At 36.5% G+C, this 20,418-nt stretch overlaps 2 protein-coding genes across 2 annotated transcripts in view; one reads left to right on the top strand and one right to left on the bottom strand.

The window, feature by feature from the left end:
• LOC150101070 (uncharacterized) overlaps positions 1 to 20,418 on the top strand; it is a 244,627-nt gene that overhangs the window by 118,954 nt on the left and 105,255 nt on the right. The window lies entirely within an intron of this gene.
• LOC150101071 (uncharacterized) lies at positions 321 to 14,736 on the bottom strand. The gene is made up of 2 exons (XM_090401144.1): positions 13,466 to 14,736; positions 321 to 1,360 (listed from the first exon to the last, which is right to left on the bottom strand). The coding sequence occupies exons 1-2, from the start codon at positions 14,142 to 14,144 to the stop codon at positions 369 to 371; spliced, it is 1,671 nt and encodes a 556-aa protein (XP_090257270.1). The 5' UTR covers positions 14,145 to 14,736; the 3' UTR covers positions 321 to 368.

The raw sequence follows: 20,418 nt of genomic DNA, 5'->3' as shown, positions 1-20,418 counted from the left end.
AGCTGCAGAATTCTTTACTACAATCAAAAAAATTCTGTGACTGTTCTTTAAAAATGTGTTAACAGAAAAATATTTGTGTTTACAGCTTCAGTGAAAAAGCATTCCATTTTAGGAGATTAACTTATATTTAAAATAATTAATATGGCTCCAATTCCAGGCAGAAACAAATCAATTTTTCTTGCTCAGAAAAAATTCCTACTTACTGATCCATCAAGGAGTTTGCAAAAGAATATCTCAAATGAGCTTTCATTTACTTCAATAATAATTTAATAAATTTATTCTCTACTTTACATTGAGTATTCTGGAGGAGGGGGGGGACAGAGAAATATCATAAAATGGTGTAAACGATGCTATCCTACAACTATATGTCAGAGGCACTGCTTTCTGTGGACCTTCATATGTGCAGAGAGATGAGATGAACGTGTAAAACTCATAGGGCAAAATTCACAGATATAGGACTGTGGTTTTGTATGAATTTTTACATGTTCTTGAAGATGAGAGGCTCTTGTAAACCTCTTATCACATATTATACAGCAAAATGGTCTTTCATTTGTATGTGTTACAATATGTGCTTTAAGATTGGAACGCCATTTAAACTTTTTCTCACACATAGTACAACTGTAAGGCCTTTCATTTTTATGCATTTTCATGTGTAAATAGAAATCTGATGACCATGCAAATTTAAGTCCACAAGTTTCACATACATAAGGCTTTTCTTTAGTGTGAACTCGCATATGCTCTGTAAGATGTGACTGCCGTGTAAAGCTGACTCCACATGTTGAACAGCTATATGGACGTTCATTTGTATGGATTCTCATGTGATTAATTAACTGGGATTGCCATATAAATCTTTTCCCACAACACTGACACTGGTGTGGTTTGTCATCACTGTGAATTCTTAAGTGTGCAGCTAAATGCTCAGATTGATTGAATTTTTTGCCACACTGAGAACAAGAAAATGGCTCTGAATTAAGATGAATTTTTGCATGTTTGTTAAGAGATGCTGCACGCTTAAATGTACTACCACATGTTGAACAAGTATGTGTTTGATTCAGAGTGTGATACTTTTCATGCACCTTGAGGTATTTGGGTGTTTTAAACTTTTTACCACATACAGAACATTCATATGGCCTCTCCAGTGAGTGGGTTTTTACATGTTCTGAAAGGTAAGATGATTTGGTAAACCTTTTTTCACACAATTCACAAATAAATGGACGGGCAAAATTCTTAATCAAATTTTGAGGATGGGCACTGCAGTGGTCTTTGCTGCTCTCAATGCATTCTACTTCATTATTAAGAGATTGTTCAGGGCTTGAAAGGTTTTGTAAAGATTTAGAAGCATCATCATCATCAAGAGGTGCTGAAATGAATAAAATTATAAATTCAATATGCTAAACTCAATATGCAAGTTTTTATAATATAAAATTTTTCAAAGATATCTTAAAAATAAGTAAATAATAATTTAAATGATTTGTACAACTTTAATTGACAAACTCTTTCTGAATACAGAAGGAAAGAAATTAAGAACATCTCTAGAATCAAGATATAATTTTAAATAACTGGCTAGCCTGGTTGCCTGTCCAGATAGTACCTCTTTCCAACAAGCTATGAATTTAAATCCCAATGGTATCAAAGTCATTAGGTGATAAACACATTTTTATCACCTGGTATGAGGCACCATTCTGTTTACTGGATGTTTGAAATGGTTTCTGAGGAAAGGAGAAAGCAATGTTTGCTCTTTAGAGCAGGGTCCCCAGATTAGTATCATGAACAGGCTGGGTTAGATAATACACTGGAAAATAATGAATGATAGAAGAGGAATTATAATCCAAATGTAATAAGAAACATAAAAACTGATAAATGAATTCATGAAAGGAAGAAGATTTCACATCAAGTTAATGCCAGTTCTATCCACAAGGTTGTAAGTGCAGGCAAGCAATACATCAGTATTAGTACCATGGGGCTAAGGATCATATAATCAGGAAATCCTGCTCAAGAACTTTTTCAAGCCAGTTCAGACCTCTAATAAGCAGTGTGTGTGTGTTCTTGAAACAGGAGAATTAAATTTAATGACCACCTTAAAATATTCACAAGCATCCATGACTACAATTGAATTCAAATCTACTGCCTGTGTGATTAGAAACAGATACACTAGCCACAAGGCTGGTAAGTTGTTCTAATAACATCATCCATAATGTGTATCCATATGTAACCATAATGTGTAATGTACTCTCTTCGTGAACATGTATAATGCTGTGAATTATGGCAATAATTCACAGTTTTGACCAGTCTCATCATTTGAAAGTAGATTTTTAAACATAATGGTCTAATGTTTATGTCTTCCATAAACAAGCAGCAAAATGGTACATAATCATATTTTTATAATATTCTGGATTAGAGGTAACTGTAATTTTTTTTTCTTGAAGGAAAAAGTTATTTCTGACAAGAAATGATATTCTTCCCCATGCACACATGCAGTGCAGGTGATGGCCATGCTGAGCATGTTCAACACACTGTTATTATTGAACTAGGGAGCCAGTATCTGCAGTAAAGGGTTTTGGAGGGTACAGCAGTAAAGCAGCTTTTCATAGGCTGGTGACCAGATAGTGCATGGGTATAAACCCAATAGTAAAAAGTCTGTTGGAGGCTTCCTGATCACACTGGCGAATAATTCTACTGCTGCTGCCCAAGGCCACACTTGGACTGCAATCTGGGCACTTCCTGTGTATGAGTTATGGGCACAAGTCCCTCACTCCAACTGCATGCCCTGCTCAACAACTCTTACATGAAAGACAGCCACACAAATATTAGCATTTTAGCTGCAGGTATAAAGCAGCTCCACATCCATGTCATCATTTGAGACATCATTATCAACGTTAATGATATACACCACCACTCACAGACATCAAAACCTTTTACTTTTTCCTAAGAACCCAAATAGCCTCCACAACCACAGCCCACCTCAACTATCCCTACATCTTGCATGATACATTCTGAAAATAAATAAATAAATAAAATATATATATAAAAAAAAGGACGAATGTGTACTTTTATCTGCTCTGGCTCAAGATTTCCTTACCTCAATTACCCCTATAGCCTTCAGTGCAGTCATTACTGCTCTCTTAACTCTGAAACCATTCTGCCTTTTGATTACTTATTACTAAAAGTTGATTTCATGCAAACTAATTACCCAAACTGTGAGATTGTCTTACTGGGAGACTTTAACATCCATTATACAAATGGGCTCCCCCTTCTCCAACTTCACATATCAAGCCAGAAGGAAACCAAACCATTTGCAATCAGTCGTGATCATTCACAAATAGTTGACATACCAACTGGATAATCCTCATCATTCTTCCAACACTCTGGACCATTTCTTAACTAACTGTCCTCAAAATATACTGTATATCTCTGCTCTCCTCTTGGTAACTCTGACCATAATCATATCCAAGTTTCCTTTTCTACAGATTGTTCTCCTCCAAGCCAATCTCCACCTAATACCCTATTACAATACAACTGAGATGACCTTTGGAATTTTTATGGTTCTTTTCCACAATCATATTATTTTCACTCTCCTCATCCAAACATCTCCAGTGAACAAATAACCAAAATAATCATGCCTGGAATGAGGGCCTTCATTCCTGACTCCACTGCAAACTTTTGACCCTTATCTAAATCCAAGTTCTCTAAAATATGTGCCTCTGCAGTCTAAGATAAAAATGCAGCATATGTTCAATGGCATAAATTCAAAAATCCAGAGATTGTAGCTGGTCTTTGGGATAGCCAATAAGAGTTGATAGCTTTCTGTCTGGTTTATAAGTCCAACATCCATATATCAAAGCACCAGGACTACATCTGTTACCATCACTATGGCTGTTCAGAATTAGCAGACCATGCCCTGGATAACCAGCACAGGATCCGTTAGAAAAAAGTTGCTTTATTCCACCAAAGCAAATTGAAATTTGAGAGACTTTCCCTCGAATCTGCTGCACCTCTTACCACCTATCTCAACTTAAACAAATATGGGTGTATCAAACTGCTTCTCAAATAAGAAACTCATATCAGCAGACATTCAACTCAATGGTCAGTATTATGGTGGCAATGTAGGGGCAAAATTATGGCATAATCATCCTGTATCTCTCCTGTTCTATCTTTGTTACTGAAGTGTGCCTGCATGCACATGTTTGATGCCAGTGTATTAATCCCTGAAGATGCCAATTTAACTTTGGTAAAATATAGGAAGTAAAAAAAATTTTATAAAGTTATTTCTACTCTTTGTTGTCCATTGAAACAACACAATGCATAAGAATCAACATATAAGCCGAAACATGATTACAAAAGAATTCTATTGTTACGTTGCAAGTAAAAGAACAAACAAATGTGGAAGAATATCTCTACTGAATGCAGATGGTATGCAGGGTATAGATGAATAAGTTTTTTAACTAAGGCATGCCCATTTTACTAAAAGCTATCAATCTGGTGCATGCAACCTTGAGCTCACTACTACTGCTTAAGTGGATGAAGAAATTCAGGTGTATGAGGAGGAGGTTGTAGAGTTCTTCCACAAACTGAATAAGAATTCAGCTATTGGGGGTGATGGGATATCAACATGGATGCTAAAAGAATGTTTAGCTGAACTGGTTCCTTTGACCACACTAAATTTGAGGCTTGGCACAGGGAAGATTTCACAGGAATGGAAAAATATATGATAATCCCATTACACAAGAGCAGTGTAAAAGCTGTTGTATCCAATTACTGACCTATCAGTATATATGACGTGTGGTGTAGATTTTAAAAAAGTTGGAAAACTTGTTCTATAGGTTCACCAAACCTCAACTGTATCTTGAATGGTGAACCAATAGAACAAATAAAACATTTCAGCTATTTCAACAAAATTTTTAGTGAAGAAGATAAATTAAATATGGAAATACACAACAGAATTAGTAAAACTGGTATGGCAGGAAGTCAAGTGAATACAATTATATGGAATAAGAAAGAAATTAGTCAAAAAACTAAATTAGCTGTATAAAAGACAGTGTTGGAAGTTTTTTCCCACTGTTTAGACTATAATAAATTTCAAGATAGCAACAATAGCAGTATCACATTAAAAATGCAGATAATATTAGGAAATTACTTACTATTGTTAGCATTATTACTAACCCCTTAAGGCAGGGGTTCCCAACCTTTTTGTTTCCTAGAGCACATTCTAAAATACTGATAGGGCGATGGGCACCATCTATTTTTTTTGAATTTGTTTGTTAAATGAATACATACAAAGTTTACATTATAATCAAATGTTTTATTACTTAAAAGTTTACATTATATAAAAATTTAAATATATATATATATGTAAGTTAGTGTGATCTTTGGTAGCATTTCATTGGCTAGTGCTTCATAATTAGGAGAATATGATGATATTCCAGTTCTTAAACTGGAATGAACAACTTCGAATGCATGTCTACTTTACATTGTATGCGTTTAATACTCGTCATGTGCCATTAACGCATGCATCATATAGCATGCCATGAATTGTTGCGTGATTATTTCAAACTATACGGCACAAGGTTGAACAGCCGCGGGCACACGCAAATTGGTCGACGGGCGCCATGGTGCCTGCGGGCATAGGGTTGGGAACCCCTACCTTAAGGGTACGTATCAGGAATTTGATGATGATGCATACGTCATCATCATCATGACATCATCATCATATGCCAGATTAGATCGTGTCCTGAGACAAATAATTAAATATTGTCCCTGATGGATTATAAGACAAAAATATAAGAAAATCTCTAATTGCTATTTTGTTTATTACAAGAGAAACATTATGCAAAACAATTACATCTTCTTCCCTTCAGGTATTAGATATAGTGGCCTGTTACAGAGCTATATTTAGTTCTTCTAAGCCGTACCCGTCCCAAGGATAAGGTGGCTAGCCCTATGCCTCCCGGTGTGTCCTATGTCTGTAGCCGCATGTGTTCACGGGGGCTGGTTTGTCTGCTTGCGGGAGGAAAACCCCCCAATAAACTGGGGATAAAACCCTGCAGTCCACGCCCAAGACTGGCTAACTTGGCTATGTCTGAGAATGATCCTTAAGCTCCTCACGTCGACGACAGGAATTGAACCCAGGACACTCCTTTCCCAGGCATATGGTTGTGAAGCGCACAGCCACTCTCGGCTAACCGTGTGGACACAATTACATAATAATATTAATTAAATGTTTGCTTTACGAGGATATCGCACAATAAAACTGTTTATAAGCTCTTCTAAATTTAAATTATAAGCTATGTCCATCTTTATCAATATAGTTGCTAGACCAACCAATCGCAAATAATTTTTAATCAGTTTAAGCTTGGAAAAACTTCTTATTCTTCCTTATTAAGCGGGGCCGTGAGGCAGGCTGCCTCTATGCTACATCCTGTTGACGGTACTGTATATAGGAATAGATTGACAGAAAATCTATACTATGCAATAAACAGCATGGGTTTACTAAGGGAAGGTAATGTCTGAACAACACGATCACCCATTATAATAATGTTACCATTGAGTTAGACAAAGGAAATGAATACACCATGATACACGAGGTCATCCCTGGAAGGTATGTAAGAGTGTGGTGAAGAGGGGTGTGAGGAGTAGATTTTTTACATGGAGAAGTGTCAGTGAATGGAATGCATTACTAGAACGTGTTGTTAATGCAAGGAGCATTAAGGATTTTAAGATTCGGCATGATAAATATGTTGTCAGTTGAATGAATCTCCCATTATGAGTCTGCCAAATCCATGGAGGGTGCAATAATAATAATACTTCTGGACTTTGCTAAGGCTGTCACAGGATAGAGCATTTCTGTAAGTCATTTCTTTATAAGGCCTTGATTCTACCTCTCTTGAACTATTGTGCAGGTCTGGTTTCTGTGGTGATGCTGATACAGTGGAGAGAGAGTACACGGGGATTGTGCACCCCCCCCTACATCTATTGGGATTGTGGAATACATATTATGAATATAGACTGAGAATTTGTGGACTGCAAACACTGCTAAACAGGAGAAAGATGGGTGACATAAATCTCTGAGAGTGTCATACAGGATACCAAATGGGATTTTTTTATTTTATGGAGAATGAGGAGTATCCATGGCAGTTGAGAATGAATGCAATCAAGGAGGAAGAGGGCGAGATCTAAGAACTAACTTTTTTCCTCAGAGTAATGCATGGCTGGAATGGATTTCCTATGGATGTAGCATGAATCAAATCAAGACAAGGTATAACAGCTGGTGCAAGATGTATGTGGTCTCCCTCAATGAGTCTCCAACTCCCTAGAAGTCTTTCTTAATAATAATAACATCTGAGCATCTCTGGTCTAATATCATCTACTCTAGCTGTCTTTCCACATTTCAAGTTCTCAATTACCTTTTTTTTATCTCAAGTACTGATACATACTCCAAGTGTTAAAAATGTTCCAGAGGAACATTTTCTGCCACCATTCTATCATTTCTTGTCATTTAGCAATCTTTCAGAGTGATTTTTCCAGACAACTAAAATATCTTTATATCTTCCATTTTCATGTCACATTTATTATCCCTGATTCCTTTTAGAGCACTATTTTCGCCATTTGTAAGCATTTTTTGGAACATTTTGTCACTTCTGGATATTTATCTTCTATGTTCTAACCAAAGTCTTTCCATGACTTTTGTTTAGCTACTTTTATTGCTTTGTTTCTTAACACTTTTCTCTGCATTCACTCTGAGTACATGTTGACTTACTTGCCAGGAACTTTCAATATGCTTTCCTCTTTTCCTTGACACTGTCTCTTTAATTTGTTAAGTCCACTATGGAAATCTGATTTTCCTATCCTAGCAGACAACTTCAATACATACCTGTCCAGTTGAATCAATCAATGTTTTCTTCAGGGTCTGCCACTAAATCTCCAATGTTTTGTTCTTGTTTTCAAAGTCTTTCATTTCTTTTTAATAATGTTTGTGTATTTGAGTCTGCAGTTCACCTATATAAACTACCTGACCTCATTTCTTTTAAAAACTTTCTTATACATTTTTCTTTTTAATATGATATTCATTTTATTTTACTCAAAACTAAATGGTGATCACTTCCTACTTCAAATTCCATACCTTGTGTCATAAACCAACATGCAAGTACCACTATCAACAATAACATAGTCAATAAAACCTTTCTTCTTTCTTGTGTATTCTTTCCTGTGAATATGTGCAGTGTTTGGCATTGGGTGTCAAAATGAGTAGTCTATGTTCCAAACAAAAACCCAGCAGGTACTTACCATTATTATTAGTTTTGCTCTTTTCTGCAAATTTTCCAGAAACATTTCTGTATATCTGTTATTCATTCTATTCTGCTATTTAGATCTCTGAGAAGATTCAATTTTTTCTTATATCAGCTGCCTTCTCTAATGTCTCAAAAAATTCCTTTGCTTCTTCCTTAATAGAAATTTCTGTGGGAGCATAGGCACAAATAAGTTTCACTGTTCAATTCCTATGCTCGCCATTCAAGAAGACATCCTTGTATTTAGTGTTGAAATGGAAGGAAGGTAAGATAGTGCCATTGCATAAGGGTGGCAGCAGACTGGAAGTGTCTAATTATAGGCCAGTTTGTGTGTCATCAGTAGTTAGTAAGATCTTGGAGAAAGTAGTGAGGGACCATATACAGCATTGGGCAGATGAGGGTAATGTTATCAGTGAGAGTCAACATAGATTTGTGAAGGGGCACTCTTATTTTAGCAATATGCTAGCCTTTTATGATAAAGTTACAAGAGCATTAGATGAGGGAAAGGCATATACTGCCATTTTCCTAGACTTAGCAAAGGCATTTGACAGGATGCCACATGATAAACTAATATTCAAGTTGCAGCATATGGGTCTGGATATCAGATTGGTCAACTGGATTCAGGATTGGCTGTCCGATAGTATCAGAGAGTTGTGTATGGTTGAGCAATATCAAAGAGGCAGAAGGTTACAAGTGGGTTCCACAGGGCTCAGTACTGGGACCTATATTGTTTAACCTTTATATCAATGACATTGTCTGTGGATTGCAAGGGGATATTCAGTTGTTTGCAGATGATGCGAAGCTGGGAAGGGTTATTAGTAATAGTGCAGATGTGGTAGCCCTGCAAGAGGATTTGAATAAGCTAGATTAGATGGGCAAATGAATGGTGGTCTCAGTCTAATGCAGCAAACTGTAAGGTCTTGAGGTTTGGGACACATCGATGGAATGCTGCATACTCTATGGGAAGAGTTAAACTGGAGAAAGTAGGAGAGACAAGAGATCTGGGTTTGATGATTGATAGAAACCTGAAATTTAGGGGACATATTGCAAAGGTGGTGAAGGTAACGCAGAGGATTGCTGCAATAATGAGAAGAACACTGACCTACAGAGATAAAATGGTTATCATTCCGTTGTGTAAGACTCTGATCAGACCACACTTAGACTATTGTTCTCAGATCTGGTCTCCAGGATTTGAAAGGGATAAATTAACTGTGGAAAGGGTACAAAGGCAGATAACAAAGATGGTGTCAGAACTTACAATGTTAGTTATGAGGATCGGCTGAGGGAGTGTGGACTGCAGAGTTTGGTGGATAGAAGAAGGAGGGTGATATGATTGAGACTTTTAAACTGTTGAGAGGTAGTTACAGGATTGACACTGGGGAGTTCTTTCGCTTGGTTGAACAGCAGGAAGGAGTCATGACAAGGGGCCATCCTGGAAGTTACGAAAGGAAACTGTGAGAAAGAGGGTGAGGAATGGATTCTTTGCATGGACAGTGGTTGAACCATGGAATGCATTGCCTGATGGAAAGGTGAGAGCAAGAACAGTCAATGTATTTAAGGAGTGGTATGATAGACTTTGTGTTTCCTAGGAGGGACCTCCCTCAATGAGTCTTGATAGACTTGTGTTTCTTAGAAAGGACCTCCCATGATGAGTCCTTTGACTCCATGGAGGCCTGAATAATAATACAAATTACTACAGCTACTCCTTCCCTGAATATAAAATCTTGTATTTTCTATTTAGAAGAATCTCAACTGGTTTTATCTTCTTTGTTTTGGCAACACCTATCATGGTGACCTAGTACTTCTACTAATTCTTTGGAGTGTTTCACTACTGTTTCATTAATGCTTATGCTTGTGGGGCCAATCTTGGATTCTGCTGATGTTGAGTTTTAGTTTGTTCCAGTAGCTGATTTTTTTGCTGTTTGTCCTTCCCTTGAAGAAAACATTGGAGGTCTTGTAAAAACAGGTGATGCATGAAATTCCATGCTGTTCCATCATTTTTATTTTGTTATGTCTGTAATTTATACAGTAATAAATTGTACAAATCAAGAGTTGTATTCTGTAAATTCTTGTATTTTTTGCATATGTCAGCACTGTTACTATTATTGCCATTGATGGCATTGTTGGTGTTTTTTTCACAAATCAATGTTTGTTTGTTTTTTTTCATTAATGTTTATGTTGGGATTCCTATTGATGTCAATGTTATGGTATTCTTTTACTTGAAGGTTTTCCTTTCGATCTTGGCTGTTTCTGAAAGTTTTTTTCACTTGGTTATTAATTAAATTAAAAATGCCAAGTAATTATATTCTTGTTTAATCCTTTATCCAAGTATAAGCAAACTAAGTTTGCACATGAAGGCAGCTAATGTGAAGTTATTAGCCTCTATATACAAGTAACCTAGTTGTGAAGAAACTTCAAGGATAAGCTTTGTTACACTTGGACAAAGGATTAAGCAAGAACGTAATTTCTTGGCATTTTTAATTTGGCTGTTTCTGTTGTAGCTTTACTCTGGATTTTCTTGACATTTTATGTGTTCTAGACACAAAACGAGTATATCTTGAGGTGTATGCTACATTAGTGTAGTTTCTTTATAAGTGGGTGCAGCATTATAAATAATATTTGTCCATGTATGTTTGCTCTCTGTTATTATTGTTATACTAAGTTTGTTATTGTTGTGTTTTGCATCATATGTTGTGTGGCATATATTATGTCTTTTTTTTTTTTTTTTAATTAATGCTTGGTAATATTTATATCTCCACAGTGCAGTATCATGAGGTTTTGTTGATTTACTGATTGTCACAAATCAGAAGCTGGCATGCACTTCAGAAAATATTGGTCTAATTAAGTCTCTCCAATAAAATACTTTTTTGGATCTGATTCTTTTGGGCTCTTTTCAAATGTTACATCATCATTAGCGCCTCTGTAGCACAATTGGAAGAATGACGGTACATTGCGCACTTCAATTGGAAAAGATCTAAAATAATTAGCTGTAGTGGTGGTAGTGGGCAGTAGATGGCGCTGATGTAGATGATTAGTAGTAGAGGTTCAGTGAAGTGGTGGAGACGGAAAGTTGTACAATAGGTGTCTTCTCGCGATGAGTCTTCGAACTCCTTGGAGGTGTCATGAATAATAATAATAATAATACCATGAAAGTTTCAGTTCTAATAAGATGAGTGCCCACTTTGCTAAACGCTATCAGCTGAACACTCTTTTAGCACCCGTGCTGATATCCCATCAGTCTCTATTGCTAATTGAATAACAAATTAGCAATAGAGACTGATGGGATATCAGCACGGGTGCTAAAAGAGTGTTCAGCTGAACTGGCTATTCTTTTAACCAGGCTATATAATTTGAGTCAGAACAGGGAAGATTCTGTGGGAATGTATGGTAATCCCATTGCACAAGTGGTGCAAAGACCGATGTATCCAACTATCAGCCAATCAGTATCTCAGGAGTGGTGATGAAGATTTTGGAAAAGTTGGTTAGGGCTCGCATTCGGAAATGGGTTAACAATGAATCTCTACTTTACAGTGAACAGCATGAGTTTATTAAGGGAAGGTTAGGTTTAAGCAACTTGCTCATATTGTATAATAATGTTGCCACTGAACTAGACAAGGGGAATGGATATGCCATGATATGTTTGGATTTTGCTAAGGCTTTTGACAGAATACAGCATGGAAAACTGTTGCATAAATTGGAGAATATGGGTTTGGAATATAAAATATTAGTGTGGATAAAAGGATGGCTGACAAACAGGTGTCAAAAAATGGTATGTGCAGGGGGATGTGGGTCTGCAAGATTTAATGTAACTAGTGGTGTACTGCAAGGATCGGTCATTGGTCCACTGTTATTCAATCTATACATTAATGATATTCAGAATGATTTGACAGGTGACATATGGCTATCTGCTGATGATGCAAAAATAGGTAGGGTATTCAGGAATGAGGCTAATATGCAGTACTTGCAGAATGATTTGAAGAGGCTGGAATTGTGGGCATGGGAAAATGGATGTCAGTCTTTCCATGACTTTTGTAACATGGGTGTTCAATGTCAGTAAATGCAAAGTTATGCACTTTGGCCTGATTAGATATCCAATGTCATTTATATTGGTGGGATTATGCTAGAAGAAACTGATCAGGCTAGAGATCTGGAAGTGTTAGTAGTTGGCAAGTAGAAGTTCAGAGGGGCCATGTAGCAAAAAGTGCAAATACAACTCAAAAGATATTTGCAATGTTGAAATGAACTTTCACATGTAACGATAAGGATGTCATTCCTCTTTACAAGGCCTTGATAAAGACCTCACTTAGACTATTGCGTGCAGGTCTCGTCTCCTGGTTTTCGTTGCGATTGTGATACAGTGGAGAGAATGCAAAGGAGAGTGTTAAAAATGATATCAGGATTGTGAAGACAGATTGAGAATTTGTAGACTGCAGGCACTAGGAAACAGAAGAAAGAAGAGACAGGAGATTGAGACTTACAAACTTATGAAAGGTTCATACAGGATTTCAGTTAATGGAATATTTCATTTTATGGAGGGTTGTGAAGGGACAAGAGGGCATCCTTGGAAGCTGAGAATGAATGCTGCTAAGAAGGGGGTGAGGGCCAGATTTTTCTCTCTGGGTGGTGCATGATTAGAATGGATTGCCATTGATGTTGTGTGTGCAAGCAGTGTGAATGAATTCAAGAATAAGTATGATAGCTGGTGCATGTAGTGTGTGGCCTCCTTCAATGAGTTTCTGACTGCCTGGAGATCTATCTTAATAATGATAACAGGAATGTAAACAATATCTGCATAAAGTCAAAGCAACATGTTAGAATTATATATAGAATGGGAGTAACTTTTATGCTCTCTCTTAATATATTATTACAACACCACTTTTGCAAAGGTTCGTTTTATTTTGTCGTTGTTTTCCAATATATATAATTTCTTGTCAAGCATGGATATAAGCTTTATTTTATAACAGTGTAAAATATTAATATGCTACTTTAGATATACGACATTTTTAAAGATCTAAACTAAAGTGGTATCACATGATAAATATAACACTTTAGAATTCCAAAATGCATAAAAATAATAAATAAATAAAAAATTGGGATCAATATAATGTATTTCACCCAAATAAAGTAATTACCAAAGTTCTGTTCGTTAACATATGTGCATAGAGAATTTCAAATATATTTACCTGCAGTATCTATCACTTCAAGAACACATTCTAGAATTGCAGTCTCCTCTGAACCAACATCCTCATTCATTTCTCTAGGTTCATCTTTCACCATACCATTCCTTGAATACTTGAATTCCCCATCTTTGAAAGAATAAGCATTATTATCAGTCAATGCATGTCGATGTTCCGATTTTACTACTACATAATCTTCCATATTAGCCTTATCTGGTATAATGAGCTCTGTGTGAAAATTACGAGGAAGATCACTATTTCCAATTATCATAAAAGGTTCTGTTCTTTGTGATTCCTTATCAGATACCTGAAATTTACTTTTTATATTTTCCATGGAACATTTCTCCGGATCACGGGAAAGGTTACTTTGCAAAGCAATGATATTATCGAATGTATCATTTTCATTAACCCTATGAGGTATAGATGAGTCCGAGTTGGTCGCCAACCTACTTTTGAAACAAAATTTACTTACTGTTTTAGTTTTGAGGGACTTTCGAGGTTTAACATGATTCTCACGCATCGCCATACTATTAGATTTTTCAGCTGCTGTTTTTCTATGCGTTGGTTTCAGTTCGCTATCAAGGGCAACTGAACCCAATGTGAGGCTGGTGCTGGATATCTTACTGTTATCATCACAAATTTTAACATGCGGAATAATATATTCGGAACTGAAAGAATTATCCATTGCGATTTATTTATTATGTATTAGCCAATGAACTATTCAATTACGACTCATCACTTGAGCCAGAGCGTTATTCCATAAATAAAACATCCTTTGTGATTTCAACGCATCACTGAAGTCGAAATGTCATTCTTTAAATATGAAAGCAATTCATGTCTCTTTTAAAATGTGACCAATTCCTACCCTCCCGGAGAGATTTTTTTCTAACATTTGACATTTACCAAGCCCTGGGTCTATGGGAATAACGTTGCATGCTACCTATGTTTTTTATTTGTTTTCATTAACATGATATTGTGGGACGTTATGGGGATAATTTATAACGGTGATCACAAACCTTTTTCACAACAGCAAGCATGTTTTGAAATATCCTCTCTCTCTATATATATATTCCTAAAATCAAAATACATCAGTTATGCATCACACAGCACTGTTTTCACAGTTCCCATTGCACAATATAAAACAAAACATGCTTTTAATGAAAGGAAGCAAACATTGACAGTCACCGAGAAAGCAACACATTCAATCATAAGGACTTAAACATATCAGAGCGACACCTCCGTCTGCTAAAAATATATTATTTCACTGATTTAAGTATGTCAGAAGAGAATACATTTATATCTCGCTAATTCGAACCTCTTTAGACCGAACCCTCCAGTAATCCGAACTGCGGTTTGAAAGAGAAAAAAAGTTATATTTATTACGTATTATTTATTATTTTGTGTTCTATTATTTTTATTTAATAATTATTATTTTAATTATTAGAATTTATTTTATTATTATTACAGTACAGTATAACTAAGGTGATACAAAAAAAAAAGAGGAAATTCAAAACGTGCATAATTTGGTTAAAAATATAAATCCAGATGTTGAAATTTCACAAACAGATGTTACGGAATGGATTACAGGTAGAACCGAAAGTGAATTCGAAATCAAATCAGATGCTGAAAGTATAAATATGATGCTACAGAATGAATTAGAAGACGATGATGACGATAAAGAACTCGAAGAAAAAAAAAGTAAAACATGAAAACGCAGTTGACAGTTTTAATATATGTATAGAATGGGCTAAACGGAATGATATGCCATTCCACAAAATTTTATCGCTAATGCAGCTCCGATAAGAAGCATTCGAGCATTTTTTTTTTTTTGGTGTTAAAATAACACAAAAAAACTTTTTTTGTGTTATTTTGTGTTAAAATAACACAAAAAAAACTTTTTTTGTGTTATTTTGTGAAACTTTTTTTGTGTTGTGTACACGAAAGTGATATTTTTTACGTAAATTAAGTTATCTACTGACCTATGCAATTTTATTAAATAAGAATCCGCAACAATACATACAAACTAAATTTTTACTAAAATAAACTTGTGTACTGTATTATTTTTTAAGTTTTACATTACAGTACAGTAGCTTTTTTTCTATCAGTTGCTTCATTTAATTGCAGAATTTAATTGATGCACCATTAGAATCTGATTATTTTTGTCTTAAACGCTAGTTATTGTTGTCTCTTGGAGGAAAATTCGCTAATCCGAACGAGCACGGTTTTTATTTGTTCGGATTAGCAAGCTACCACTGTACTTGATTTTCAAGAACTGGAGATGCAAATATCCGAAGCGAAGAGATAGGAAGTAGAGAGCTACATCAGGATGTCGCTTGTGAATAGCATTGAGCTTCCTAAAGATACACACTTTTTTAATAGTTACTTTAATACCTGAGGAGGTTTTCCTCAATAGACGAAATATACTTTCTGTGTTTTACTATTATTATTATTATTTAAATATATTTTATTGATTGCTAAAATATTTATACATACAATAAACATCTTGTGTGACTTGCATCTTATAATTTTACAGAGTTCAGCACTAAGTGCTGCAATTCCTACATTGGATTTCAATTAAAAATTTTAATAATACGTTTTTGCTTTTATATTATGTATTTACAACACATGTTCTTCTAATATTAACAATGAAGTATATACAGAATTTTTTGTATAATTTTTTATTTTTTTATTTTAATTTTATTTGATTTTTATTCCCGTATATACGGCAGTAGGCGAGGCCATTTAGCCCTATCTAACTTTTGGAGCCTGAGTGGGCAGTTCAATCTCCACTGGTACCCAATCAGAGACAGATGGCCCAAAGCTATCACTAATTAAGCGGTACGCAGTGAAGAGAGACGGCTCAAATATGCCGCCATCTCCTAGTCCCTAACCCTAACACAATATATTTAATGTCTGAAATAATGTTATTTCTACGGTCCATTTTCTTGCGTTTACAGGACGAAAAACCCGAGTTTCCGGGAGGAAAAACCTGCTTGCCCGTGCCAGAGATCGACTAACTCGGGAACCGGTCGAAAAAAGGCTTAGAAAAATTTCCTCTAGTCGCCCACTAGACTCGAAATGAAGTCTTCCTTCGTGCGGCCAAGCGCAGTGGTGTGCAAACGCCACATCCACTGAGCTACACAGGCTCAATGTTAATATTATGATAATATTAATCATAATTTTAATTTAAAAAAAAAGAATTGAATTTTTTAAAAGAAAAATATGTAATTAAGTATGTATCATGTGTAAAGGTCCACGCGGTTAGCCTAGTGGCTTTGCGCTTTGCAACCATATGCCTGGGGAAGGAGTGTCCTAGGTTCGATTCTCGTCCATGACGTGAGGAGCTTAAGGATCTTCCTCAGCCATAGCCAAGTTAGCCGGTCTTGGGCGTGGGCAGCAGGGTTTTTTCCGCCAGTTTATTTGGGGTTTTTCATCCCACAAGCAGGCAAACCGACCCCGTGAACACACAGGCTACAGTCATAAATACTTACAGCAAGGAAAGCAACGGGAAACCACCTTGCTCATAATCATCTCTCTCCCTAGAATGGTAGCTTATAGCTACCCTCCCGCGGCCGTATGGCAGATGGGAACCAGAAGAAGAAGATCATGTGTAAACAAATGTACAGGGTGTTCGGGATAAATTTGACAGTTTCGTAAGGAAAAAGAAAATCTTCTTTGTATCTATTAAATTTAATGAATTGACAAAAAAACATTACAGGCAGAGTTAACTACAATGCTATCAACAAGATTTACTCAAAATAACCACCATTAGCATCGATCACAGCTTCAATTCTGCTTCGGAACCTCGAACAAGCTGATGCTACAGTCTCCCTGGGAAGGGCCGCAAAAACTGTTTTAATTTTATCCATTAACTGGGCTTTTGTATTACTGGAAGTGCGATTGGTGTCTTTTTCAACTGCGCCCCATACAAAATAATCCATGGGGTTAAGGTCTGGGGAGTTTGGAGGCCAAACATTTGGACTGGTGAAGTCGTAGAAATTTTCAGACAACCATTTTTGACTTTTCCCAGAGGTGTGGCAAGGGGCCGAATCCTGCTGCCATACATACGGCCTACCATTGGCTACCCTTGTTATCCAGGGCTTGACTACAGTTAGCAACTCCACGAACAAAGCCCGAATTCCAATGCCAGGGTTCTTCAACACCTGTTCCTGCAGATTTGCGAGGAATTCTGCTGTACGAACGCAATCAGATCGTCTGCTAGGGATCTTTCTTCTTGCTACATCCTCGTAGTCACCATTGCAAGTCTCTAGTTCATGCCTGATTGTTTTTACTGTATTCAGGGAGCATTGGGCAGCAGTCGTAATATCCTTATTTTGATGGTGGGCACGAATCATCATGATACAAGTTATTCTCTTCCATGATTCAGGTGGGTTCCAGCTATCCATCCTTTCTGACATCTTGTATATGAATGAAGAAGGGTCCAAACTTTTAAATGAAGAGAAGTGTGTGTTAATACATGTAACTTACGGAAAAATATAATTAATTATAAATATGTCAAATTTATCCCGAACACCCTGTATATAATGTATGTATCATATGTAAACAAATGTATATAATATTGTATCATATGTAATCAAATGAATGTAATGTATGTACCATATGTAAGAATAAAAAATTAAAAAAAAAAATCAGCTAACGCCTTTTTATTCCCGTATATACGGGAGTAGGCGAGGCCATTTAGCCCTATCTAACTTTTGGAGACTGAGTGGGCAGTTCAATCTCCACTGGTACCCAATCAGAGACAGATGGCCCAAGGCTATCACTAATTAAGCGGTACGCAGTGAAGAGAGACGGCTCAAATGTGCCGCCATCTCGTGGTCTCTAACCCTAACACAATATATTTAATGTCTGAAATAATGTGGGTTCTACGGTCGATTTTCTTGAGTTTACAGGACGAAAAACCCGAGTTTCCGGGAGGAAAAACCTGCTTGCCCGTGCCAGAGATCGACTAACTCGGGAACCGGTCGAAAAAAGGCTTAGAAAAATTTCCTCTAGTCGCCGACTAAACTCGAAACCAAGACTTCCTTCGTGCGGCCTAGTGCGGTGGTGTGCAAACGCCACATCCACTGAGCTACACAGGCTACAAAATAAAAAATTTTGAATAAATTTTTATTACTATTAAATCAGCTAATCAGCTGATTTAATAACAAATATTTTTATTTATTATTATTATTATTATTATTATTATTATTATTATTATTTATTATTATTATTATTATTATTATTATTATTATTATTATTATTATTATTATTATTTACACGCAACAACCAATATCCGACCAGCTCATGGCGATACACAGAATCCTGAGCATAAAAAATCTGAAACATTACATAACATTAATAAGGAATTACTTCAACATCACCTATCGAAACAAGAGACTCGTATCTTATAACACCACCTACAACTCTCTACATCCCTACACCCTTCAACAGCTCATACGGTTCTTTGTGAGATCACATCAGATACCTATGCTACTCAACAAAACTACCAAGAAGAAGAAAATTATTATATTCATACAATTAAGCCTGTGTAGTTCAGTGGATGTGGCGTTTGCATACCACAGTGCTTGACTGCATGAAGGAAGACTTGCTTTCGAATCTAGTGGCAAGGGCAAGCGAGCTTTTTCTCCCGGAAACTCGGGTTTTTCGTCCTGTAAACTCAAGAAAATCGACCGTAAACCCACATTCTTTCTGACATTAAATATATTGTGTTAGGGTAAGGGTCCACGAGATGGCGGAACGTTGAGCCTTCTCTCTTCGTTGCATGCGCGCTTAATTAGTGATAGCTTTGGGCCAGCTATCTCTGAATGGGTACCAGTGGAGATTGAACTACCTACTCAGCCTCCAAAATTTAGATTGGGCTAAAACGGCCTCGCCTACTCTCTATGCGGGAACAAAAAGGCATTAGCTGATTAATTATATTGCCTCCGTAGCGCAATTGGAAGAACGACGGTACATTGCGCCCTTCGATTGGAATAGGCCTAAGTTCGATTCTCGTCGCGACGGGAGGAATCTTTATCTGGTCGATTTCAATCGAAGGTGAGTAAGCCGATCTCATACGGAGGTAGCAGGGTTTTTTCTCCCGGAAACTCGGGTTTTTCATCCCGCATACATACAAATCGGCCCTTCAGAACACACGCAATTTACAGACAAAAATTACTAGTTGTGGTGGTGTTGGAGGTGGGCGGTAGATGGCGTTGATGAAGATGATTCGTAGTAGAGGTTAGGTGTAGAGACAGTTGTAGGTGTCCTCCCGCGATCAGTCTTCGGACTCCTTGGAGGTATCAGGAATAATAATAATAATAATAATAATAATAATAATTCAATCTAAGCAATAGTCTGCCAGGTAGCGTCGTAAAATATGAACTATACCAAGTAATGCCTTTTTTTTGTAGATCATATGTAGTCCGTTCATTGGTGTTTAATTCTTGTAAATAGTTGGGTAGCATCTTTGGAATTGGACCAAGTGCGCCAATAACAATTGATATAACTCTGGTGTGTTTAAGCGACAGCCAGCCAACAACTGTTGCCAGATCTGGATATTTAGTCTTTTTTTTCTGTTCTTTATTGTTGATGTTGTTGTTAGTGTGTACTGCGATGTCAGTAATCCAAACTTGATGATGTTCAATTATTGTTCAATAATTGTTCACTGATCGGCGCTTGGAATACAATATACTAGCAGGTCTATTGTATTCCAAGGGCCGATCAGTTTGTATTCTAAAGTCCCAGTGAATTTTTTCTGTTTCGTTTTCAATTTAAAAATTCAGAACTATAGTTTCATCAAATATAGTAGAGATAGTCACTGATAGAGCAAGATACGAAATGACTTTCTACCTCCATGTTAACGGTTAACATAACTGATAAATTTCAAGAAAGATGGTTAGATAATCCTAAGAATCCATTAAACAGAATACACTTTCTACCCGTTCAGGAATACA

The sequence above is a fragment of the Typopeltis vanoorti genome, chromosome 12, assembly GCF_054136105.1.
Source record: "Typopeltis vanoorti isolate ZY-2024b chromosome 12, IOZ_Tvanoo_1.0, whole genome shotgun sequence".
NCBI classification, from domain to species: Eukaryota; Metazoa; Arthropoda; class Arachnida; order Uropygi; family Thelyphonidae; genus Typopeltis; species Typopeltis vanoorti.
This window is presented reverse-complemented; position numbering and strand designations above follow the sequence as displayed.